We start from the raw sequence: 23,215 nt of genomic DNA, 5'->3' as shown, positions 1-23,215 counted from the left end.
ATAAAGGGCATGGACTGGTCAACAAAGACCATCTTTACTGTCCACCACAGAACTGGGTGTGCCATAAAGGGCATGGACTGGTCAACAAAGACCATCTTTACTGTCCACCACAGAACTGGGTGTGCCATAAAGGGCATGGACTGGTCAACAAAGACCATCTTTAATGTCCACCACAGAACTGGGTGTGCCATAAAGGGCATGAATTGTGGAGCAAAGACCATCTTTAATGTCCACCACAGAACTGGGTGTGCCATAAAGGGCATGGACTGGTCAACAAAGACCATCTTTACTGTCCACCACAGAACTGGGTGTGCCATAAAGGGCATGGACTGGTCAACAAGACCATCTTTACTGTCCACCACAGAACTGGGTGTGCCATAAAGGGCATGGACTGGTCAACAAAGACCACCTTTAATATCTGCCACAGAACAGGATGCAATCCAGCGGTGTCTGACACCAATGAGCAAAGTCCCTCATTGCTGTATACCACGGCTGAGGCTTAAGCATCTGCCTAGTCAGCACAGCTAAGAAAAGCTCTTCAAGACTTTACAGCGGGCATAGTGGGTATGCGATAATCAGAATAATTCCCCAGCCTTCATATGCCTGACATTTCCCTTGACCAATAATCACACTAAAATGGTGGAGTGGTAACATATACGCTATAGAAAATTGTTCAGTAGAAGAATATTTACAGATAACACCTAAGCAAACATAGTACAGAATTACTTTCAAAGAAATATTGATTCTGGACATTTATAGCCCAACTTTCCAGCAAAATTTAACGATCAAACCTTGAAAGTACATAAGATTTATGTTGAAAGACTGACTGAATAAAATGAAAATAATTGAAACACACAAAAGTTATATTTAACTACATATCAATAGTCATTAAAGTATTGCTTGATGGTATTCCAGACCCGGATACCAGAAATGTCAGTGTCTCACACAGCTCCAGTTGGACTGCCAGCATGTCAGGATGACTTGTTCAATAATGAGCTTCAGAAGAATTCCCTACATGGATTTCTGTACATACCACTCAGGGTGGAAATAACTAAAATTGCTAGTGTACTCTGGTACAGTGGCACATGTAAAATCACTTGTCCTGATGATTTTCCACTATACGGACGTTTTCTTGTTGATTCTTTAAATAAACAACATAATTAACATTGGAAAGTCAACTGGACACCGGTGCAGTGTGATATACAAATTTGCTTGCCCGACAGAAAAAAACGCTGGACTCGGGTGTCAAGCAATGGGTTATGTCCATCCCTGCCACTTGTAATGATATTTCTTCTACTTAGTGAGGTGGGATTCTACATTGCTTTATGACCATTGCACTTACAGAGTATATAGGTATATAGCATGATGTGTGTGCATTTGCATGCCTTATGCCACTTTTAGCAATATTTCAGCAATATCATGACGGAGGACATCAGAAATGGGCTTCACACATTGTACCAATGTGCGGAATCAAACCAAGGTCTTTGGTGTGACGAGCGAACACTTTAATCAGGTTGAACCTACAGACAAAATCAGGCTGAACCTACAGACATAATCAGGCTGAACCTTCAGACATAATCAGGTTGAACCTACGGACATAATCAGGCTGAACCTACGGACATAATCAGGTTGAACCTACACGGACATAATCAGGCTGAACCTCACGGACATAATCAGGCTGAACCTACGGACATAATCAGGTTGAACCTACAGACAAAATCAGGCTGAACCTACAGACATAATCAGGTTGAACCTTCAGACATAATCAGGTTGAACCTACAGACATAATCAGGTTGAACCTACGGACATAATCAGGCTGAACCTACAGACATAATCAGGCTGAACCTTCAGACATAATCAGGCTGAACCTACAGACATAATCAGGTTGAACCTTCAGACATAATCAGGCTGAACCTCCAGACATAATCAGGTTGAACCTACAGGCATAATCAGGTTGAACCTACAGACATAATCAGGCTGAACCCACAGACAATCAGGCTGAACCAACAGACATAATCAGGTTGAACCTTCAGACATAATCAGGTTGAACCTACAGGCATAATCAGGTTTAACCTACAGGCATAATCAGTTTGAACCTACAGACATAATCAGGTTGAACCTACAGACATAATCAGGCTGACCCTACAGACATAATCAGGTTGAACCTACAGACATAATCAGGTTGAACCTACAGACATAATCAGGCTGACCCTACAGACATAATCAGGTTGAACCACCTACAGTCATAATCAGGTTGAACCACCTACAGGTGTAATCAGGTTGAACCTACAGACATAATCAGGTTGAACCTACAGACATAATCAGTTGAACCTTCAGACATAATCAGGTTGAACCTACTAGACATAATCAGGTTGAACCTACAGATATGATCAGGTTGAATCTACAGACAGTTGGACATATATACACAATCAGGTTGAATCTACAGAGCGGTTGGATATATATACACAATCAGGTTGAATCTACAGGCGGTTGGATATATATACACAATCAGGTTGAATCTACAGGCGGTTGGATATATATACACAATCAGGTTGAATCTACAGACGGTTGGACATATATACACAATCAGGTTGAATCTACAGGCGGTTGGACATATATACACAATCAGGTTGAATCTACAGACGGTTGGACCTACAACTGTATGCAAGTAAATGTTCACGACAGTTTACAGATATCACAAGGAAATCCGTAACACATAAACAGGACAGACTGTGACACAGTAACACACACACAACCCTGGAACATACAGGGGATAGGTGCTCGGGCTCACTGACTTGATTGATGCATGGTATTGTACACAGTTGGAAAGATTGCTAAAAGCAGTGTAAAACCTCACTCACTCTGCTTTACTCATGTCTATTAACCTCTCTGTTCATGAAGTCATCTTTTATTGTATTCAAAGCTGAGTGTGCAAATAGCAATATGTGAAAAGACACTTGGGTATGGAAACTTAATAATCATCACAATCATAAATTGTATTTTGATATGATATCAAACACTGGACTGACTGCTGTTTTGATACACTACACAACATGTAGAGTTGCAGTGGACTATTGAAAGACATAGACACTGTTGCACTTTATACACAGAACAGGGATAGGAATACATTATCACACTAATACTCTTGTTTTACTTCAAGTATAGTTATATGTATTGGCTGATGAGCACAAAGCCTGAATCTCTATTGAGCATTTTCATGATCAAAAGTCAAAATGACAGAAACCGTGCTATTACTTGTTCAATTTGCACATCAGAACTGATATCTGAAATATACATCAAGTTCACAACAAAACTACTTAAAGTGTCTGTTATGAAGTAATCAAGCACACTGAGGGACCAGTTCAAAAGTTGGATGTCAGATAATCAAAAATGAATTCCTTAAGTTTAAAGACCTCCCCATCCCCTACAATAATAAAGTGAAAATGTTGAATACCAGAGTTTTTTTTTTTGTGACCAGTTTTGTCCTCATTTCAGTTGGGTTTCAACTTCCCTTTCACAGTGTTTACAAGTAAAGTTTATTTAATGGTGCCTATATGCCTATATTATACACTGCACAGGATTGACTTATCCAAAACAGCCAGCAAAGACCAAATTAGGCGTCCTTGAGGAAAAACAAGAAGTATATAATGACAATTCCTAAAAGTATATGAATGACAATAATACTGGTTTATCTAGTTTAGTTGTATGAAGCAAAAACAAAGTCAGGTCGGGACTTGAACTTACCTGATGTATAACTTCCAGGGGCCATTAAATCCCCATTACACTCTCCTTCATCAAACCTCGAACTTAAACAATTAAGATTTTTATCACACCTCAAGCTTTTGAACTGGACCCAAAGCAGACTTCAACCCTCACACAAATTTTTCTTCCTGGACATTTTTCAACAATGATCACCTGAAAGGTTCTTTGATATTGATTTTATGTCATATCTCCCAGTAAAGCAAACATAAGCTACAAATAACTTCAAGGAAACACTGTTGCAATACAAGATCATTATCAATGTCAGAGACAAATAATTCTTTTGGCCCAAGTTGCAACACTATGTACCAAGTATAACAATGTATCATGTCAGTAAACAATACACTGGGCACCCAGAAATACATCAATATCATAGGAAAAACAGTGTACATGTACACATATGATAAAACAGCAGGGGCGGATACAGCTTTTGAGAAAGGGGTGGTGCACACTATTGAGAAAAGGGTGTGCACACTTCATTTCATCACCAGAGTTTCAATGGTCATTTCATAAACTTTCAGGACAAAAGGGGTGCACCCCTGCACACACACACATCCCCTTTGGATCCGCCTATGAACAGGAATATATAGAGAATACTAAGCGATGTCCATTGTAATACCATATTTATGAAACCAGTGAATGGATTGGTATCTAACGAGTGAAAGCAAGTTTGATACCAATATCATTCACTATTTTCATAAATATGCTATTACAGGACATAGTTTAGTATTTTATTTATTACTCACCCAACATTAATAAATAATATCAGGCAAAGTACTTCTTCCCTAAGAATTCATCGAGTGTGATGACCTTCAGCTTTCCGTGCTTCAAGCAAGGTCTAATATTATTGTGACAGGTATTAGCATTGTGATGTCATAACTGTAAACCATTCTGACATCATACGTGCGGCATCACACGATGTTATTACACAATGTGTAATAACATTGTAAAATTACTAAACAGTGATATCTTCAACTGGTGAGTAATAAAACATTTTATTTTATATTTTATATCTGACCACGTCCTAAAAGGCACTGACTATTCACAAACAGTTCCAACATAATAAAAAAATATCAATTAGAAAAGAAAAGGTGAGTGATTGAATCCACGTAACTTTTAACAATATTCCAGCGGTATCATGGCAGGGGACACCAAAATGGGCTTCAAACAATGTAACCATGTGAGGAATCAAACCTGAGTCTTTAGCATGAAAGTAAACACTTTAACTGCAAGGCTACCCAACTGCCCTGTTCATTACAAACTAACATTCTAACATTCAAGCTTATATTGTATTCAACTCACATAAAAAATCATATCAAGTTTAACAAAACATCTCAATCCCCAAAACAGTCCTTTGCCTCAATCATTCAGTAGATTTTGGTATGGATGCATTTATAAAGATAATATACTTTGTGCCCTAAGCAGGCATACAAGGGAAAATAATTGTTGCATTTTAATTGAGATTTGTTAAAATTTATCATTTTCCTGAATTGAAGGTATTTTCATATGCTGCTATGATGTAATAAAAATATGCATTAAAACATCTTTCTCTGTAGTGGTCCTGATATCGTGATATCAGTATAGTTACTTCTACAACAACATTAGCAAACTACACAGAATTCAGTTATAATGCTTTTATTTATTATTTAGGATTTTGCTCCAGGCCTGCATGCATCTGGATATAGTCCTCTGTCGAGATATACCCCTCACAAGTGTTGGGTTTATGTACAGGCTATTTATAGCTGAGTTTAACAAACAGACATTTTACAGGTTTCTGTAGTCTGTCATACAGACCCTGAAGCAAATATATCCAAGAAAGGCCCACACAAGTCTAGAAAATGTGGCAAGTCAAGATTTCCACAGCTTCTGAAAATGAAGAAAGTCTCAGGGCTCCTTTTCAGTATATTTTATTTTTTTTACTATGAGTTTTTTTCCGTAAAATATGTTCGTTTCAGAGACTAGTTGTTTGTCTAAGGTTTCTGGCATCAGTGTAGTATCCAAGGTCTCAGACTGGCTCTCAATATAATCTGGAGACACTATATATCAGCTCTTCTGATTCATTATATCATACATAGTGTTTGCTCTGGCTCTCTTGGTTTATCAATCAATCAAAGTATCTGTGCTTATATAGCGTGTTATATCACATATTGCCCACTGTTATAGCACAAGGAAACAATGTTGATAATTGTGTAGGGTATTATGACAATATACAACGGTATTACCAGTATATAATCTATTTGTACATGTAGTAAGTCAGAAGTTTGTACACTTGGAACATGTGTGTCCTGAGGTAAACACTGAAAATGGGGAATATTGACCAACTGTCTCAACAGCTCCCTGATTTATTCTGCCCCATACAACCAACCACAGTCCAATGTTCAGAAAGCTGAAAGGTCTGTGGTGAGGAAATGGTTCACAAATCATTCCAGGAATCTGAGATCGAAGTAGACGGAATTCAAATTTTGCAGCAGAAATATCATTCTTAATGGAAACTTCACAGCTACATGTTATTTTCGTCTGATGGGTTCTATAGGACAAATGTTTCCTTTGGGAAAGAAATCTTAGTTTAAGACTTCTTTCAATAACTTTCTCTAAAACTGACAGACTTTAAGAACTGATCAAGATCAAGTATCGTATCATTGGCCTTGTATTAGGACATACAATACAATATTGTTACTGCAAGTGATATCTCCTTTTGGTTAACCTGGACTCCAAAGGAAGTTTAAATAAAGATTGAGTTTTCCTTTTTATGGCCCCCATCCAACATCAAATGATAGATATTGGCATTACATGTATAATAACCTTGCCAAGAAACATACAAAAAGCAAATTTTCAAAGGTCATAAGATATGTCACAAACAACATACATCAAAATTGTCAAATCAGCGTCTTGTGCAAGTGATTCTACTTCTACAGACTCCTGTATAACCTGTCAGCGTTCACGAATAGTGTCTGATCCTCAGACAAATCCGGCAGATTCGCTGATGATCCAATAGAAGTCTACAACCTGTCGGCCCCGTGTCCAACTGTATATTTCACAATGACTTTGACTGAAGTTGTTATATGTGACATGTGACACTTGTTCATTGTTATGAATTTTACTTTTGCTAATAATTTCAATGCCAATTATAAGAAACTTTAAATCTGAAATATGTGTTTAATATTTATTTTATGTCTCCTGTGAATTTTCAGTTGGTCAGACAGACATCTGAAACTTACAGGACCCAATGTCCTTGAAAAACACCATTTGTGAACACTGATCTGTCACTCAGTGAGTGAGTTTAGTTTTAAGCCGCACTCAGCAATATTCCAGCTATATGGCAGCGGTCTGTAAATAATCGAGTTTGGACAAGACAATCCAATGATCAACAGCATGAGCATCAATCTGCGCAACTGGGAACCGATGACATGTGTCCAACCAAGCCAGCGAGCCTGACCATCCGATCCGTTAGTTATCTCTTTACGACAAGCATGGGTTACTTCTGTCACTCAGACCCTAGAGAATAAATTCAGTTTGAGTCCTAGTCTAGTCTAGAATTATTTGCCAAGTATAGATTGCCTCAGCTCTCAAAAGATAAGAATTATTTTGGGCTTCATTTGGAGTGATTTTTAGATTAATATTTTACACATATTTTTTAATTAGATAACTTTATTTCTAGGACGAAATGTCAGTCTAGGTATTGGGTTTTGTCGCATCGTCTATGCAACTTACAAGTGAGTGGAAGAATGAGCCTTCACTTCACAATCTATATCCTTATGGGCTGGCCCAAAGCACACACCAGTCAAAATAACTGGGTCACCTGCTTGACAATTTGTCACTTTGTTGTATATGTATTGTATGGATGTGAAAATTTCTTTATATTAGAGCCTAGTAGCGTACATCCCTGAAACCAGTGCTTGCCTTCCCTTCACTTGTCACTACCTCCCACACATCTGGTTTATAAATACTAACAAATTGCATGAACCACTAGGCTTATTGGCAAGGATGTACTTACTTTCGCAAACAAATTTTACAGAGCTAATATGAACAACCACAACTGACGAATATGGAGGAACACGATCCAATCTACCTTCGCCAAATTAAACCATTTATCGATCTGAGGAATTTGACAGATTCCTCCGGAGCTTGATTTCTCGTGCCCCGACGATGTTTACTAGTTTAGGTTTAAGGTCAGATTCACGAGTCCCGACAAAACATGCTAACAGCTCGCATTTAACGAATAATTTAGCTAAGTCGTGGAAAACACGGTGAACCAGTTGATATATATACACATTTTGTCCTTGTTGCCTATTCGGGGGAAAGTAGCAATAAAACAACGCGTGATAAGGACGGTACACAACCGCCATGCTGACAGCCGTCACAACAAAACCAGATTACGACCCTGTGATAAGCACATCATCGCACACAACAGGGGATGATAGGTACTCGTGTGATGTCTAACACTCACCGTAGCAGAGCGAATTTCTCCGTGATCTAGAACAATATGATGACTCTCCCATCGCCGCAGATATTTAGAGTTCATGATTTTGCTTTACAATCGTCCGTGTAGTGATTCAGGCGACACTTGGATGTCGCCCTCGGAAACCAGTTTGTATTTGGGTCCCTGGGGTAGGGATTTGATTGACACAGGAGACGAGCTCGCTGAGCTCGAATGTTGAGGGGTACTGGGAGCTGACGGAGGGTCAGTGGAGGTAACTTCGACACAGGCATCTGGCAACGTCGCCATTTTGTAGAGCTTTGTGCAGCTCGCACGAGCCGAAGCTCGTTAACGCTGATCTGTAGCAGACGACAGAGTAAATATCCCCGTAATATCTCACACACCAATATGGTTATTCCTTGGACATGGTCACACCACTCGGGTATACCTCCGACACATCAGGACGAATTATAATTTTGTAGTTTAATTTGCCTGGCGCGTATGCAGAGTGGTAAACACGATGAAACAGTGGTTTTGCAGGGTCCTTTTCACATAGATCACGGTACGAGACTAGACCGTTGTTCCTCGATAACTGATCCAGCAACCGTGCCACTTAATATATCCCAGTGGTCCATTTCAATACGTTTACCTGAAACACATGGAGGCTACACGGTGTGATGGTCGAAACACACTGTCAGTCCCCTGTTATGTGTGAGTTGTATTAAGGATCGTGCCTAATACAAGAATGTAATCAGGTTTTCATTGAAAATGGCAGCGAGCGGTCACGTGACATATGACGTTTCTCCACTGGCATATCTGCGCGATTTAGGTAGTAGGTAGCCTACGTCAGTGCACGTATATACAAACGTAACGCGCTGAGCCCGCGATGCAGATTAATTTAGGAAAGAGAAACGAAACATGCATGTGAAATATCCATCAGCATTCCAAACACTGTAGAGACCTCAAGTTTGGGGGTGAGTCATTGATCAATACACGATTCATCAGCGTTGAGGAAAAAAAAGGGGTGAAAACGTTATATGCACACACATCAGCGTTTGCTAAATGAAAACGTGGCGTTTATGGGGACCGTGGAAGACTCATTCCCTTCTTTAAAACAGAGATCTGTTGGGGCTTTGAATGTAACTTATAGAAGATTTCACACGTACTTTATGCTAGAACAGTGGGTGTTTCAGTAATTCAAAGTCAACGCATTCATTTTCCTGTTGGTGGTTTGTCATTAGCTTCCATTTGAAACGAATGAAATACCCATTTCCCGTTCAGAATCACCCAGTAAAATAACTGATAAAACAGGCAAAGGACTGATGACCAGCTTCAACAACTTTAGGATTATAAAATCGGTCGCGAATTTCGGACATGCTTTGACTTTGAGTACTGTATTTTACAGTACTTAATATCCCAAATATTCGATTTTTTCGGGAATTGTTTTGATGACTGATCTCGTCACGTGACCTCGGTTCAAGACCTGTTTCGGGATATATTTTAGAAACCGGAAGAAAACTGTGAAATGGCGACAACGACCATTAGACAAGGAAATTAAACCTAATCAGCTAGGGAAGGCCTAATGGAAAGCAGGATGAAGGTTGTCCACCAAACATGATTTTCCCTTTCAGTGTTAGGTGATATTGTCAACTGAATCTCAACAATCATTTGTAGCGGTGTCCTTCTAATCCCCTCTGATTAATTTCAGTAGCCACCAAAAAATCCTGTCCATTGATGTTTGGGGCGGTGGAGTAGCCTAGTGGTTAAAGCGTTTGACCGTCCCGCTGAAGGCCCGGGTTCGATTGCCCACATGGGTACATTGTGTGAAGCCAATTCCTGGAGTCTCCCGCCGTAACATTGCTGGAATATTATTATTATTTAGTAATTATGTATTTCTTTACACTCCTTTGGTATAACACTTTATCCATATCAGTTTGAACTCCAAGCTTTACGGAACAGTGGGACGTTGTCATAGCTACTTGCTTGATAACGGTGTTAGTGTCTACACCGAAACGCCGCACTCATTGCAATAAAGAAGTTGACTATCCATAGAACTTGGTTTTCCTTCATCTTCACAACTTCTAAAATGCCTCTCAAAGAAGAAAATTACTTAATTGGATTAAATGTTATGTAAATAATCGTAATCAATCAATGTTTGTTGAAGCTTACATGCAATGCAACACACAACTTTGCAGATTCAGATACCTTTCGGTATGGGCTTACAGTAACAAATTATCAAAAATGCAAATTCAACTTATAAAGTTGAAAAAAACGCGATGAAAAAAATCCTGCGAAATGGGAGTTCAAACGATTCTATGAAAAAAACAGCTTTGGTGAAAAGTTGTTTTATCAGTTGTGCTACGCTGCGCATATAGCGCATGCGCAGTGAATAGGTTCACGCGGCTTGAACCGGGATGCCCGGATTATAAGGTCGTAAGCAAGAGTAGTCTAATCTTGGTTGTGTACACAAACAACAAATTGTAAATAATCTACTCGTTCCATAAAAGAACCGTGTTACACTTAAGCGCACGCCCACCCGCTCTGACTGGGTTCGGTATCCCGTGTGCTTCGTTTCGAGGGTAGTAAACCCAAGTACAAAATATTGCACTTTTGATTTGCGATTGTACGCTTATAATTTTGTTTATTTTTTGTTTTCATAATCAGCAATGTATATTATATGTCATGAATAGATGATAATTATGTTTTAATTATGTTTAATTTGTTGGTTGCATCTATAAACTTTAAAGGAGCTTTATCCACGCCGAGAATGTTAAAAGTTGGCCATGGGCCATTTTGCACATTAGAATAAAAATGGCCTTTGGGTGTTTGTAAACCCTACTACCAGTTACCTATTAAGATGGCCGTTCCGCATTGTCAGGGGTGATGTAAGCTCAAGTTACATACTCGCTTGGTCCGTCCGGGGCTTCTACGTTTAGGAGTGAGAGGTCTGACGACCGAGACTCCTAACTACAACATTGCATTCATGTACTGGCACTCTGGCATACAAGGAATAACTCAACACTAGGTTCTATACTCACATAGGTTTACTCGATCTCTCTCGTCATTACAAGGTGACGTGGTCAGGACAGGATAGGGCAAGCTCTTCACCAGATATGGAACTGATCGATCGCGATGCGAACGTTCTGCTGACTTTGTAACCCGCACCACTTTCTAGTGCTGACGGTTTCTTTTTAAGGTGTTCGAGCCTGCTCCACCCTTGTCACATGACCAGATACAATCCCTCTGATTCGTTTAAAGTTACATCATTCCATGGTCTCATGTCGTACCTCATGATCAGAGGATTACTGTAAACTAATCGATGACTCACCGTTGATTGCTACTTTTTTTCTGTCCTGTCACTGACAGTAATCCTGTTCTCTCTGCCTTGATTTATTGCCCATCAGAAACAGTATTGATTTTATGAACAAATACTCGCAATTCTTAATAATAGATTTGTAATACGTTTCTTGAGTCACGTACGCATTTTCGCCTTATAACATCCTCCGCCTGTGGACAAGAGCTGCCCACAGCTCGGAAGAAGTAAACACGAGAACATGGAGGCGATGTATAGAAATACAACAAAATCTACCCAAGAAGCAAAACAGGAGCACGGAACTCGAATGGGATATGTGGATCATTTTGAAAGAAGTCTTGTGTAAAATGTGAAATTGGCAAACATGCCCAAGGTACACTAACTTGCGTTCGAAAAAGGGGAAGAAAATGGCTCCTATGTTACTTCGTAATACCACAAAGCATGTACACAACACAACAAAATCCAAGTCTGTTAAAGTTCATAAAAGTAATAAAGATGATTAAATGTCACTTCGTATGAACACATATGGTCTGATCATTCACAAAAGGTCACATGTCATCGGTCCCCAAACGAATTCACTGGCACTGTCTTGGGCAGGAAAAGTCATAGCATGAGCTGTCCCGCATTGGTACCGAACTCCACAATGAAATGTCAGTGACTAAACACACAATGAAGAGTCAATGACGTAACACACAGCCTTGCAAGATCCCACAGTACGATTTTGCGATGGAGCCACGTGGTAGGATGAAAAAATGTCCGCTCATTGGTAGAATGTTATGGGCAAACATGTTGGTGCCCGAAAATCAGCAGACCATGTCTAATTATGGTGCCATAGGTAGGTGGCGGAACAACTTCACGAGCGATGTTAAAGGCGATTGTATGAACCATACTATCTTGTGGCGTATGGCGGCTGCAACAATTGTGCCCGGAGTATAGTGGTTGTCACCAAATGAAGTGTGGAGTCAGATGATTGATGGTGGAGGGGATCCGACGACAGTGGAGGAAGTGCTTGACTTCCGTCCTAACAGAACGTGAGCCGGAGATGGAGCTGCAACACTTGAAAAACAGTGTTAAGCCAAATCCAATATATTTGTGACATGAAGCGAATGTAAACAGTGTGTTAAAATATGGAGACATATGTCATTATGAAGTACCTCAATCTTTTCTGGACACACTGCGATGGAGGTAAGTATCAAAATACTAGAAGCTTATTAAGACAAAGTACGATATTGACGTACACATGCGAATTGTAGGACGCCTCATCCAGTTCCTACTTGTCATATTCATAATATGGAAATGACATAAAGAGATACAAGATCGAAGTATAAAATGCATGGACGTAATCTATAACCGTCGATATGACTATGAACAATTAAGGTACAACAGTCAAGAAATGCTTTGTGGTGTAAAGACGAGAACGAACAACATAGAAAAAAAATGTGTGAGGGAATACATTGAAACACCGAAACAATTTGATCTTATCAAGTAATATTAATGAGAAGCAACTGGAGAATAATGTATATTATGTAACTACCGGCTATCCATAATATGTGAGATACGCAGTCCGAATACAATAGTATCTCTATGGCAATGTATATATATTACAATATTGTTGTAAGAATGAGTATTACTATATGACTGAATATGCCTCTGGTGACTCGATAGTGATATTAGAGACAAAAACATGATGGCATATGAAAGCAGAACACAAAATAGTAATACAACTTCCGAACATGGAGTATTTATGGGGTACCATCACCTATGAAATTCTAAGCCTTTGTATAATCTCTAGTGCTCAATGTACCGTACTGACAAGTGTTAGTTGCTTGTTGCACTTGATCACAGTATGAAATATAACGTATAGCAATATCAACTAGGACAAAGAAAATGTCGCATTTGTCTACACATGCCAGATGGCAAAAACTGGGAGGTTAAGGTAGCTTTAATATGATGGACAGGATGCTGTCTCCGATATGGATTATGTCAGAGGTAACGAGAAAGCTGCCCCACACTGTTGGAGGCCTATTAATTATATTGTCTAGTGGGAAGAAAAGCTTTTAACCCACTGATATAAATCTTCACAGAAATATATAGACTGTGATGTGTGGAATTTGCAGAGAAGAAAAAAAAATCAAAATGTAAGTATTAGGAAAGGAATTCCGGTTGAATATGGAAAATCAGTGAGAGGATTTCCGGCTGATAATGTCAAGTCTCGGGAAATTAGAATAGTGAGACCATCATCTCAATTATAAAAGATTATAAGCTCTTTCATACACTGGGAAGTAAGATGTAAATCAACGTGAAATTTCTTGTCCTTTTTCGGATGGTCACGTTATTATCAAGTCATAAATGTATAATTTTTAAAAGCATAATTTTCGAAGGTAAGTTATAAATTTTTTGAAAAGTTTCAAAAAAATTCCGATATGAGTAAAAAGATAATTAGTTATAATTTTGAAGTTGTGTTTTCAGACAATTATGAATGCTCATGTTTATATCGAATTCATCGAGTTTCAACGCAAAATGGCAAGGAATTTTAAATATACAAATCTGACAAGCTGGACACTTCTCAGTAGGACCAATGAAAGTTAATATAATAATTTTATGCCATTGAAAAGAATAAGGCCTGGTTCGATTTCGAGAGCCATCGAACGAAGCCCGTTTAATTTAAATTTAACATGACACAAGTATAAAATTCGTCTGTGTTGAAAATCTCGAGTAGAACATTCAATATAGTGATAGTACGCTTCTACAACAGCCAAATAATCAGGTAAATTCATAACCTGCGTGACTTGATTGATTAATAAGTAAGCCGAATGAACTAATTCGATATACATGTACATCGAGGAGAGTGGAATGAGTTTGAATAGGAACAATATGCGAAATTAAAATTGACTCTCCAGTCCGAGAACAATGAACAGCACGTTAACTATAATTATAACTTGGATCTAATGAGCAACGTGAAACAACGGATATTGCACATTAAGACGTTTCTGAATCATGTTAAAGCTTTCTTTACTTCCTTAACTGGGAGCAAAGATGGACTCAAATGGTGATGACTTAACTGTTTAATTACCAAATACATTTAAACAATTTCTTGTCGAATAGTTGTTAGGAATGTAAGGCGATCTAACAAAATTGTCATAGAAATGAACATACTTTTCCCCACATCTTGTATGTGTCCAGCAATTTCCTTATTAATGTGTCTATGGTTTGTTACAAAACTATTACGAGCGGATGAAATACGAGCATTTGTTTTAGACATGTACATGTCTGTCGACATCTGACAAACTTTAAAAAAACCACGAGAAATATTAGTTACATACTACTATAATTGTCTCATATACTGCACCAGTCGTTCTGAATATTCAACTCTAGCAGTGCCAAAAGTGAACGACCCATTGATCCAATAAATGAAAGAATTCCTCGTTTTGTAGGAGAATCCGTATATAGAACATTAATGTACAGAATCAATATGCCAGTGTCATTAGCTACCACTGTTCAGTAGCGGGGAACTTTTCTTCCGCCTGTTTTATGCATCCATCTATTACATCGACTGAATAACCATTGTAATGAGGTAATGAGGACGTACCAAACGTTTTGGTAATGTGTCCTATCGCGCATTCTGGATAAATCTGTCATTTTATATTGGAATACATGCACTCATTTGTTTTAAAAATGTCAAAATTGAATAATTTTGTATACACAAAATACATTTTTTTCTGAATGCAAACAATCGCCATACTGATCGAAGGAGTCTCCCGAATGCTAAAATATAAAGAATGGGATTATGAACATAAATATAAACGTGAAAATAAGTAATATATATATCTCATCATCATTTTGTACGAAAGGTTTCCATGCATTCTGAAACCGAGCAATGATGAGAATCAATCATCTCGAGACTTTTCCTGTAAATAGAAATTGCCTGTATCTGAAAAATATGATACCAATTGTCACAAGTAGGTAATGGTAATCTCACACAAGTAACCGTGCGAATAAGCAACATACATCAATAGTAGTAGTAAATACTGCATCAACATGTTTCACCAAAACATTTCTCTTCATGGAACGTATATTTGTATCCGTACAGTATAACCACTGAATTCTCTTGACTTCCTTTCGAGTCATGTAACTGTAATTCATTGTTCATCATCGTATTTCATTGAACATCATCGTGTTTCACCGTATGTCTTCGAACAGAATGAAATTTCACCGTCTTTCATTGAATATTGAACATCATTGTATTTTCACTGTATTTCATATCGTAAGTATATCGTATCATCATGTGACGCACTATCGTCAGATCTCTTTGGATCGTAGTTCATTTCTTTTTCTCGTATATACACGCATAGCGAAACGCTTTGTAATGGTCCGCGAAATATGTACAATGTCTCTTATGGACAGCGCGACCTGTAACCTTCCCGTAGAAGTAGTAGGTATATATGCAACCTGACCTAAACATTGTGGTCAGTAACCCAGGAATGAATTCATCAAGTAATAGTATGCAACGTGACCCAAACCTTATCAGCGTTTGGTCACCAACCCGTGAATAGGAATGTATTCTTCATTTATTATCAACCAACACGTGACTGTATGCAGTCGAAGTATTCTGAATATATTCAACAAGACATTTGACAAGAACAACACACATTTCAACATATATGCACGATTCTACATCTTTGTAACCTTGTGACAATTGAATCAAGTAACATCATAAGAATGACCTATAGCATGTATCGATATGAGCTGTGCTCCATGCATATAGCATCAACTAGTTATTTTCCTGAAATAATACACATGCAAAAATCAATGTGTGGGTGATCAGTCCTCAGCATGATATTTGCAGTGCTGTAACTAAAAAGGGAACGAATCATAACAATTTTTCCGAAACAATATTTCAAATATTTTGGTAAATATTCTAACGCTTTCGTTTCTCATTAAACGACTTCAGTATCATATAATTTTAAATCTCCTTCAGGGAATTTGTATTCGTGATCAACTGTAACCTCATGTACAGTGTAGGTCTTCTAATGAATCATGTAGTATTTCTTTCCACTGAATATTCTACGCGCTCGAATGCATTTTGCTATACAAAGTATTCCTGCAAGTCCAAGGTACCATGTTATGCCTGTTCGTGGTTAATCTTTGAGCAGTGGGGCTCATCAAATCCGTATCCTTATCATATTTGAGTAGTTTATGGATGTGATTGGACCGACCGACAACTGGAAATGGGTTAGTTGGCCTATGTTTGTGGCTGACAACCATTTTATGTCGTTTAGCGTGGCCAGGAACTTTCATTCCTGTACGCTTGTCACAACGTCGTCGTTTGCACGTACGATGTGGCAATTGATTGGAGACGTCATATTGCCGATAAGCTTCGGAGTAATCTCCTGTGGGGACAGAGCTTACGCTAAGTGAGCTATCATCATACAAATCTGATGCTATATCTGTTGCCATTGGAATCGATATCTTGTCGTAGTTATCCGACTGGGGGAGACCATTGTCTGAATTTGCTGTGCACGGAAAGCATGACAGAATATCTACGGTATGCACATGTTTTCCTGGTCGATATTGAACTGTGAAACCTAGGCAATGTTCTATTTTGCATTGGGGAGGAACTGTGGCGTCTTGCCGCGAGCTATCAAGTATTTGCTCTGACACCGTAGGTTTTGATTGTTTACCAGCAACAGGTGGTAGCAATGTACCATTTGCCCTCATTGGAACAACTGTTGAACCATTTTGAATAGCCAAAGTACAAGATTGAAAATTCATGACAGCCTCTTGACGTATCAAGAAATCTAAGCCTAAAATCATGGGAGACTCAAAATTTGCAACAACTAGAAAACATTGTTCTGTTTGAAAATCACCAATAGTGATGGGAAGTACAACTTGTCCAAATACTGGCACTATATTTTGACTTATCCCTTGAATGGATGGCACATCTGACTTTTGAATAGGGATTTCGTTCCATAGGCCTGAATCACTAAAAACTTCCAGGCTTAAAACACTAGAACCAGCGCCTGAATCCACGATTGATGAAACTAACTTTTCTCCCAAAACAACTTGAATTCTAAGCCTATTGTCACTTTTAGATGTAAATTTAGGCTGGTTGTAACAAGGAGAATTACAAACTTGTGATTTCAAATAAGTATGGTCGAACGTTTGTTCAGCACAATGGGAATATTTCCTGCGTGGTCTTGACTGTAATTGCTATCTGCTAGTTGGGTTACCTGACTGGTACCTAGCCCTGCATACTCTTTGAAAATGTCCAATCTTTTGACAAAAATGGCACTGTATATTCCGTGCGGGACAGAAATCAGAATGAGAAAAATCATACTCACCTCCACAGCGATAACACTGGCGTGCCCTTGACATGGTCCTTCCTGGAGTGTAGTCTGGCCTAGTAGACTGGGGTGGACGTCGCTGCTGGTTCTGTTGGTCCGGATACGACTGTTGCTGAAACTGAGGTTGTGGCGGCTGCCACGGACGATCTGTTTGCCCAGAAGTGCGTCTGGGGAAGAGGGGACTTTGATTCTGTCGGGACTCATAAGTATTGATCTGTGACGATACTGGAGCGAGTTGTGCTGAAAGTTCAGCAATCTGTCCTCTCAGAGTATCGATTGCTATCATGACTTCCGTACTGTCTTCGGACTGAGGGATGACCGATCTAGCCAGTCGCGCAAATGAGACTGCCTCGTTTAGCACAGTTGGCTGTTTCATTAAAACATGACGCCTAGTATTGTCATCTAATCCCCGAACAAAAGCGTCCATTAAATCTGTGTCTGATTTTCCTAACAAGCTAGCCGTTTCGGTCAAGTCTGCCAAATAAGTATCTATAGCTTCCTTAGGGGAAAGCTTTCGACTCACAAAAGTTTCCAAAAGGGCCCAACGGTCAGTCGGATGGACATACTTGTCCTTGAACAATTTCTCAATCTCATCAAAATGGGGAATTTCTTCCTGTGGCGATGCTATCAGATCTCTGTACCATAGATATGCCGCGTCCTTTAAAAACAGGGGAAAAACCTCAATTTTCTGCGCATTAGTCCACCTTTTGAAGTTACTAAAATGAGTGAAACGGTCAAGCCACTCGGCAGCATGAGACGTGTCCCTACCTGTGAAATGTTCTGGCATTAAAGTGGAGTCACCCATATTGAAGTCAGGGGCAGAATAAGAACTATTGACAGATGATGACAAATCTAAAGAGGACAGATCAGGGAGACCGGCCTGGTGCTGAAGTTCGTTACTGAAAAGTGACAAGTCTAAATCCTCCAGAGAAAGAGATAGAGAGATGTCTCGAGGAGCAGATAGAGGGTGAAACGGTGGTTGTGTTATGCCAAGTCGGACTGGATTAGTAAAAATGTTAGAAGTGATGGGACGAGATTGGACCGGACTGTCATAGGACGTAGATGAATCTGAATCATTTCCACGAGGCATTACAAAAATTCCAAATATCCTGAGGGAAAACTGGAGATAACATATCCCAGCCGCGAAAAGGGAACCTACCGTCAAACGTCAACGCAAAGGAATAAAAGGGTAGGAACGACCATAAGAAAAACAACGAAAGGGATCGTCTTAAACATTTTGTTCAAGAAGAACCCGCAATCTCCACCATGTCGTAACCGGGTTTTGGGTGTTAGTAAACCCTACTACCAGTTACCTATTAAGATGGCCGTTCCGCATTGTCAGGGGTGATGTAAGCTCAAGTTACATACTCGCTTGGTCCGTCCGGGGCTTCTACGTTTAGGAGTGAGAGGTCTGACGACCGAGACTCCTAACTACAACATTGCATTCATGTACTGGCACTCTGGCATACAAGGAATAACTCAACACTAGGTTCTATACTCACATAGGTTTACTCGATCTCTCTCGTCATTACAAGGTGACGTGGTCAGGACAGGATAGGGCAAGCTCTTCACCAGATATGGAACTGATCGATCGCGATGCGAACGTTCTGCTGACTTTGTAACCCGCACCACTTTCTAGTGCTGACGGTTTCTTTTTAAGGTGTTCGAGCCTGCTCCACCCTTGTCACATGACCAGATACAATCCCTCTGATTCGTTTAAAGTTACATCATTCCATGGTCTCATGTCGTACCTCGTGATCAGAGGATTACTGTAAACTAATCGATGACTCACCGTTGATTGCTACTTTTCTGTCCTGTCACTGACAGTAATCCTGTTCTCTCTGCCTTGATTTATTGCCCATCAGAAACAGTATTGATTTTATGAACAAATACTCGCAATTCTTAATAATAGATTTGTAATACGTTTCTTGAGTCACGTACGCATTTTCGCCTTATGATTCGAACAAGTTAGAAAGACTACAGCTTGGGGCAGCTCGTATAGTAACTGGCCCACACAAATACACGCCGAGCAGAGGATTGGCATTGTTATCCAAGAGAACAAAGAAACGTAAATAATGCTTGTTTTATCAGATTAAAAATGATATCGCCCCGTCTTTTTAAATGAATTGTTACCATCTGTTGTAGGAAATAGATCTGATTATAACTTACGTAATGCTGAAAATTATACTGTACCCAATACAAGACTTAAATATTCAACATCTTCATGTATTCCGTCAACTATAAAAGCCTGGAACAATCTTCAATCAACTGTAAGAAACTGTGACTCGATTTCATCATTTTAAAGAAATATTGAAACAATGCGTAATAGTGTCCCATCATATTTTTTATCTGGTATACGTAAGCTAAATATTTTACACACAAGGTCAAGATACAATGTAAGTAAGCTCAACTATGATTTGTATAGAATCAACATTATAAGCGATCCATCATGTTTTTGTGGATGTCTTTGTGAAAATGTATACATGTCTTATTTTATATGGCACTGCAGACCTATCAACTGAAGAACATCTGAATATCTTCAAACATGTCCATCATTACAACAATCAAACTAAACGATTCCTCTGTTCATCTAAAACTGTTATATTCTCAAACTCAAGATCCCTCATGTATAGTATGACCAGAAATTATTGAGAATTTTAGGAATATGTTTAATTGGATTTCTAGTATAAACACCCTTTACCAGCTATCAAGTGCTTGGTTTCATTCAAGAGAGACAACTCCGTTAATCCTTTTTCATTAGTTTGTGAAGAGTTATCCCCCTTTGTTTACTTGCTAGCAGACGACAGTTTCAGTGATCCTCAGTATGGATGATTTAGAGAAGTGGAAGTTGATTTTAGAGTATTATAACAAGGACATCAGATCAGCTAAAGTGATTTCAAGTAGAATAGGCATCCCTTTGTCCACTGTTTATCGTGTTTTGAAATATATTGCAAATGGATATGGCATTGAGCACCAGGGAGGCGCAGGTAGGCCTAGAAAATTGACTGTCGGTGACAGGAGGCGGCTTGGTATTCTTGTTTCTAAAAACAAACGAAGGAGTTTAGAAAACTTAAGGCTGGATATGATTGATAGAGGAACTGTGGCTGTCTGTAAGGAGACAGTTAGAACTGAGCTGCATGCAATGGGTTGGCAGAAAAGTCGAGGAATTACATCACCGATTATGAAACCTGAACGAAAGGAGCGAAGGTTGAACTGGTGCTTACAGCATGGACATTTTAACTGGGATAATGTGATTTTCTCAGATGAAAGTTCTGTGTGGCTGTTTCCTAATACACTGAAATTCTGGACCAAACAAACTGAAAAACCTTTGTATCAGCGCCCAAAGTACAGTCCGAAACTTAACGTGTGGGGTGGCATATCTGTGTTAGGGGCAACGCTCCTCTGTGTATTTGAAGGGAATATGAACAGTGAGCGGTACACAGATATTCTCGAGGGACATTTACATTTCCATCTGCTCACGTGTTCTATGGAAATTTTTGTATTTTCCAGCAGGACAACGACCCAAAACATCGTTCAAAGCATTCACAGGCCTGGTTTCGGACCCAAAATATGACATTATTAGATTGGCCAAGCTATAGCCCTGACCTAAATCCAATAGAAACTGTTTGGGGACTTATGAAGGAAAGTGTCAATAAGAAAAATCTGACAAATATTGCTGAAATGAAAGAAGAGGTGGTCCGATATTGGGACATCATGGACCACGACTTTCTAACTTCTTTGATCAGTAGTATGCCCCGCCGCATTGAAGCCTGTATTGCTGCCCATGGTGACTTGACAAAATACTAACTGTTCACCTGTCTTTGAATCTAGAGTTATGTTCTGCTAATATTCACATTAATACGTGAGTAATGAGTGAAAAAAATATAAAAAATTACAATCTTTAAATTCTCAATAATTTCTGGTTGTACTGTATATCTTCTCTGTTTTGTGCATATTTGATTTATATCATATAAATATAATTGTTGTAAATATCGGGAGAGGGCTTCATTAAGTTTGATAACTTTTGCCCAATCCTTTTCTTCAATGATGTTCACATCATATAGCTGGACTTTTGCTAAAACGCACTACTTCTCTCTTGAACACGGAAGTATCTTTACTTCTGCTGAGTCGTGTAAAGTTGAATAGCGTGTAATGAGAGTGCATTTTCCCCTACAACATAACAAAAACAGCATTTCCTTCCATACTACCATTTATAAATATTAAAGAAAATATAGCAATATTCAAATGTTTGTTAAAAGTTCGATCGAAAATTTGCAAGGGACCGTTCATAATGTACAGCTGGGCTGGGATCGAGTGATGATAATTTTTATGGAGAAGCACGTACAATGTGAATAACAGTCCCACCCCACCCCTCTTCCTTCATGAAAACACACCAAGTGCATGTACACAAAATTTATGACACCCCCCCCCCTCTCAGTTATGTATCATTGTCTCAAAGAGTTTGACAGAGGAAGGGATTGTTATGTGTCACCCACATTCTAGATGATTGTTGATCAATCTGTCAAGTCATAATTGCACTTTACTTTAATCAATCAGTACATTCATAAACTGTAGAATAAAAAAAATATTATACATCTTCGTCATGACAGAGCCTGTTTTGTTACCACTATGCACACAGGGTGAGTGTGTAACTTTAGAAAATTTGAGAGAGTGTGAATTCTACTCTTTTAGGTGGGGTGGGGGTAGCCTAGTGGTTAAAGTGTTTAAAGTCCATTTCTGGTGTCTTCCGCCATAATATTGGAATATTGCTAAAAGTGGTGTAAACCCATACTCAGTCTTTTAGCAGGGTGGAGGGTTGTCTGCAGGTCTTCCCTGTTGGAACTGAATTTGGTGTTTGGTAATCAATTCTTGGGTTATGTGCCATGTTCTTTATCAATAAGGCCAGACCAATGTATTTCTTGTTTTACATATTTTTGTCCTCAGAAGAATTTCTTGTAAGTTTACATTTTTGACCAATAAAAACATTAGGATTTTATTTTTTGAGCGGGAAAATTCACTTTTATTTCTTTTCGTATTCTTGAAAAAATACAACTGGAGGATACGTAAAACAAGAAATAGAATTGGTCTGGTCTAAACTTGAAATATAGGTGTGCTTATACAGTATGCATGAGAAGCAATGTATACAGGACACCTTTAGCACAGTTTACTAAAGGTAAAAGATGCAAATGTGTTATGTGATTTTTAAGATATCAGAAGTTTAAACATTTGGGACATCTTTGAAATAGTGTGAAATGAGAGATAGTTGGTTATGATGCCTCTATCAGTATCATACCAGTCACATCCCAATCAAGGGCATCAACTTTATATATTTGCATTGGGGTAGGGAGTCAAACCAATGCCTGTGGCATCACATAAGTTTAT

General features: G+C 38.9%; 1 protein-coding gene across 1 annotated transcript in view; it reads right to left on the bottom strand.

Annotated features, from left to right (window-relative positions):
• Positions 1 to 8,960, bottom strand: part of LOC124284898 (C-Maf-inducing protein-like) — an 85,401-nt gene extending 76,441 nt beyond the window's left edge. The window contains exon 1 of the mRNA XM_046721031.1: positions 8,207 to 8,960. Within this exon, the coding sequence (XP_046576987.1) occupies positions 8,207 to 8,281 (75 nt within the window). The 5' untranslated portion in view covers positions 8,282 to 8,960. The remainder of the gene's footprint in view (positions 1 to 8,206) is intronic.
• Positions 8,961 to 23,215: the final 14,255 nt, after the last annotated feature.

The sequence above is a fragment of the Haliotis rubra genome, unplaced genomic scaffold (genome assembly GCF_003918875.1).
Source record: "Haliotis rubra isolate DU_JTF1 unplaced genomic scaffold, ASM391887v1 Scf11, whole genome shotgun sequence".
NCBI classification, from domain to species: Eukaryota; Metazoa; Mollusca; class Gastropoda; order Lepetellida; family Haliotidae; genus Haliotis; species Haliotis rubra.
The sequence above is the reverse complement of the archived record's forward strand: the minus strand, read 5'-3'. Positions and strand labels throughout refer to the sequence as shown.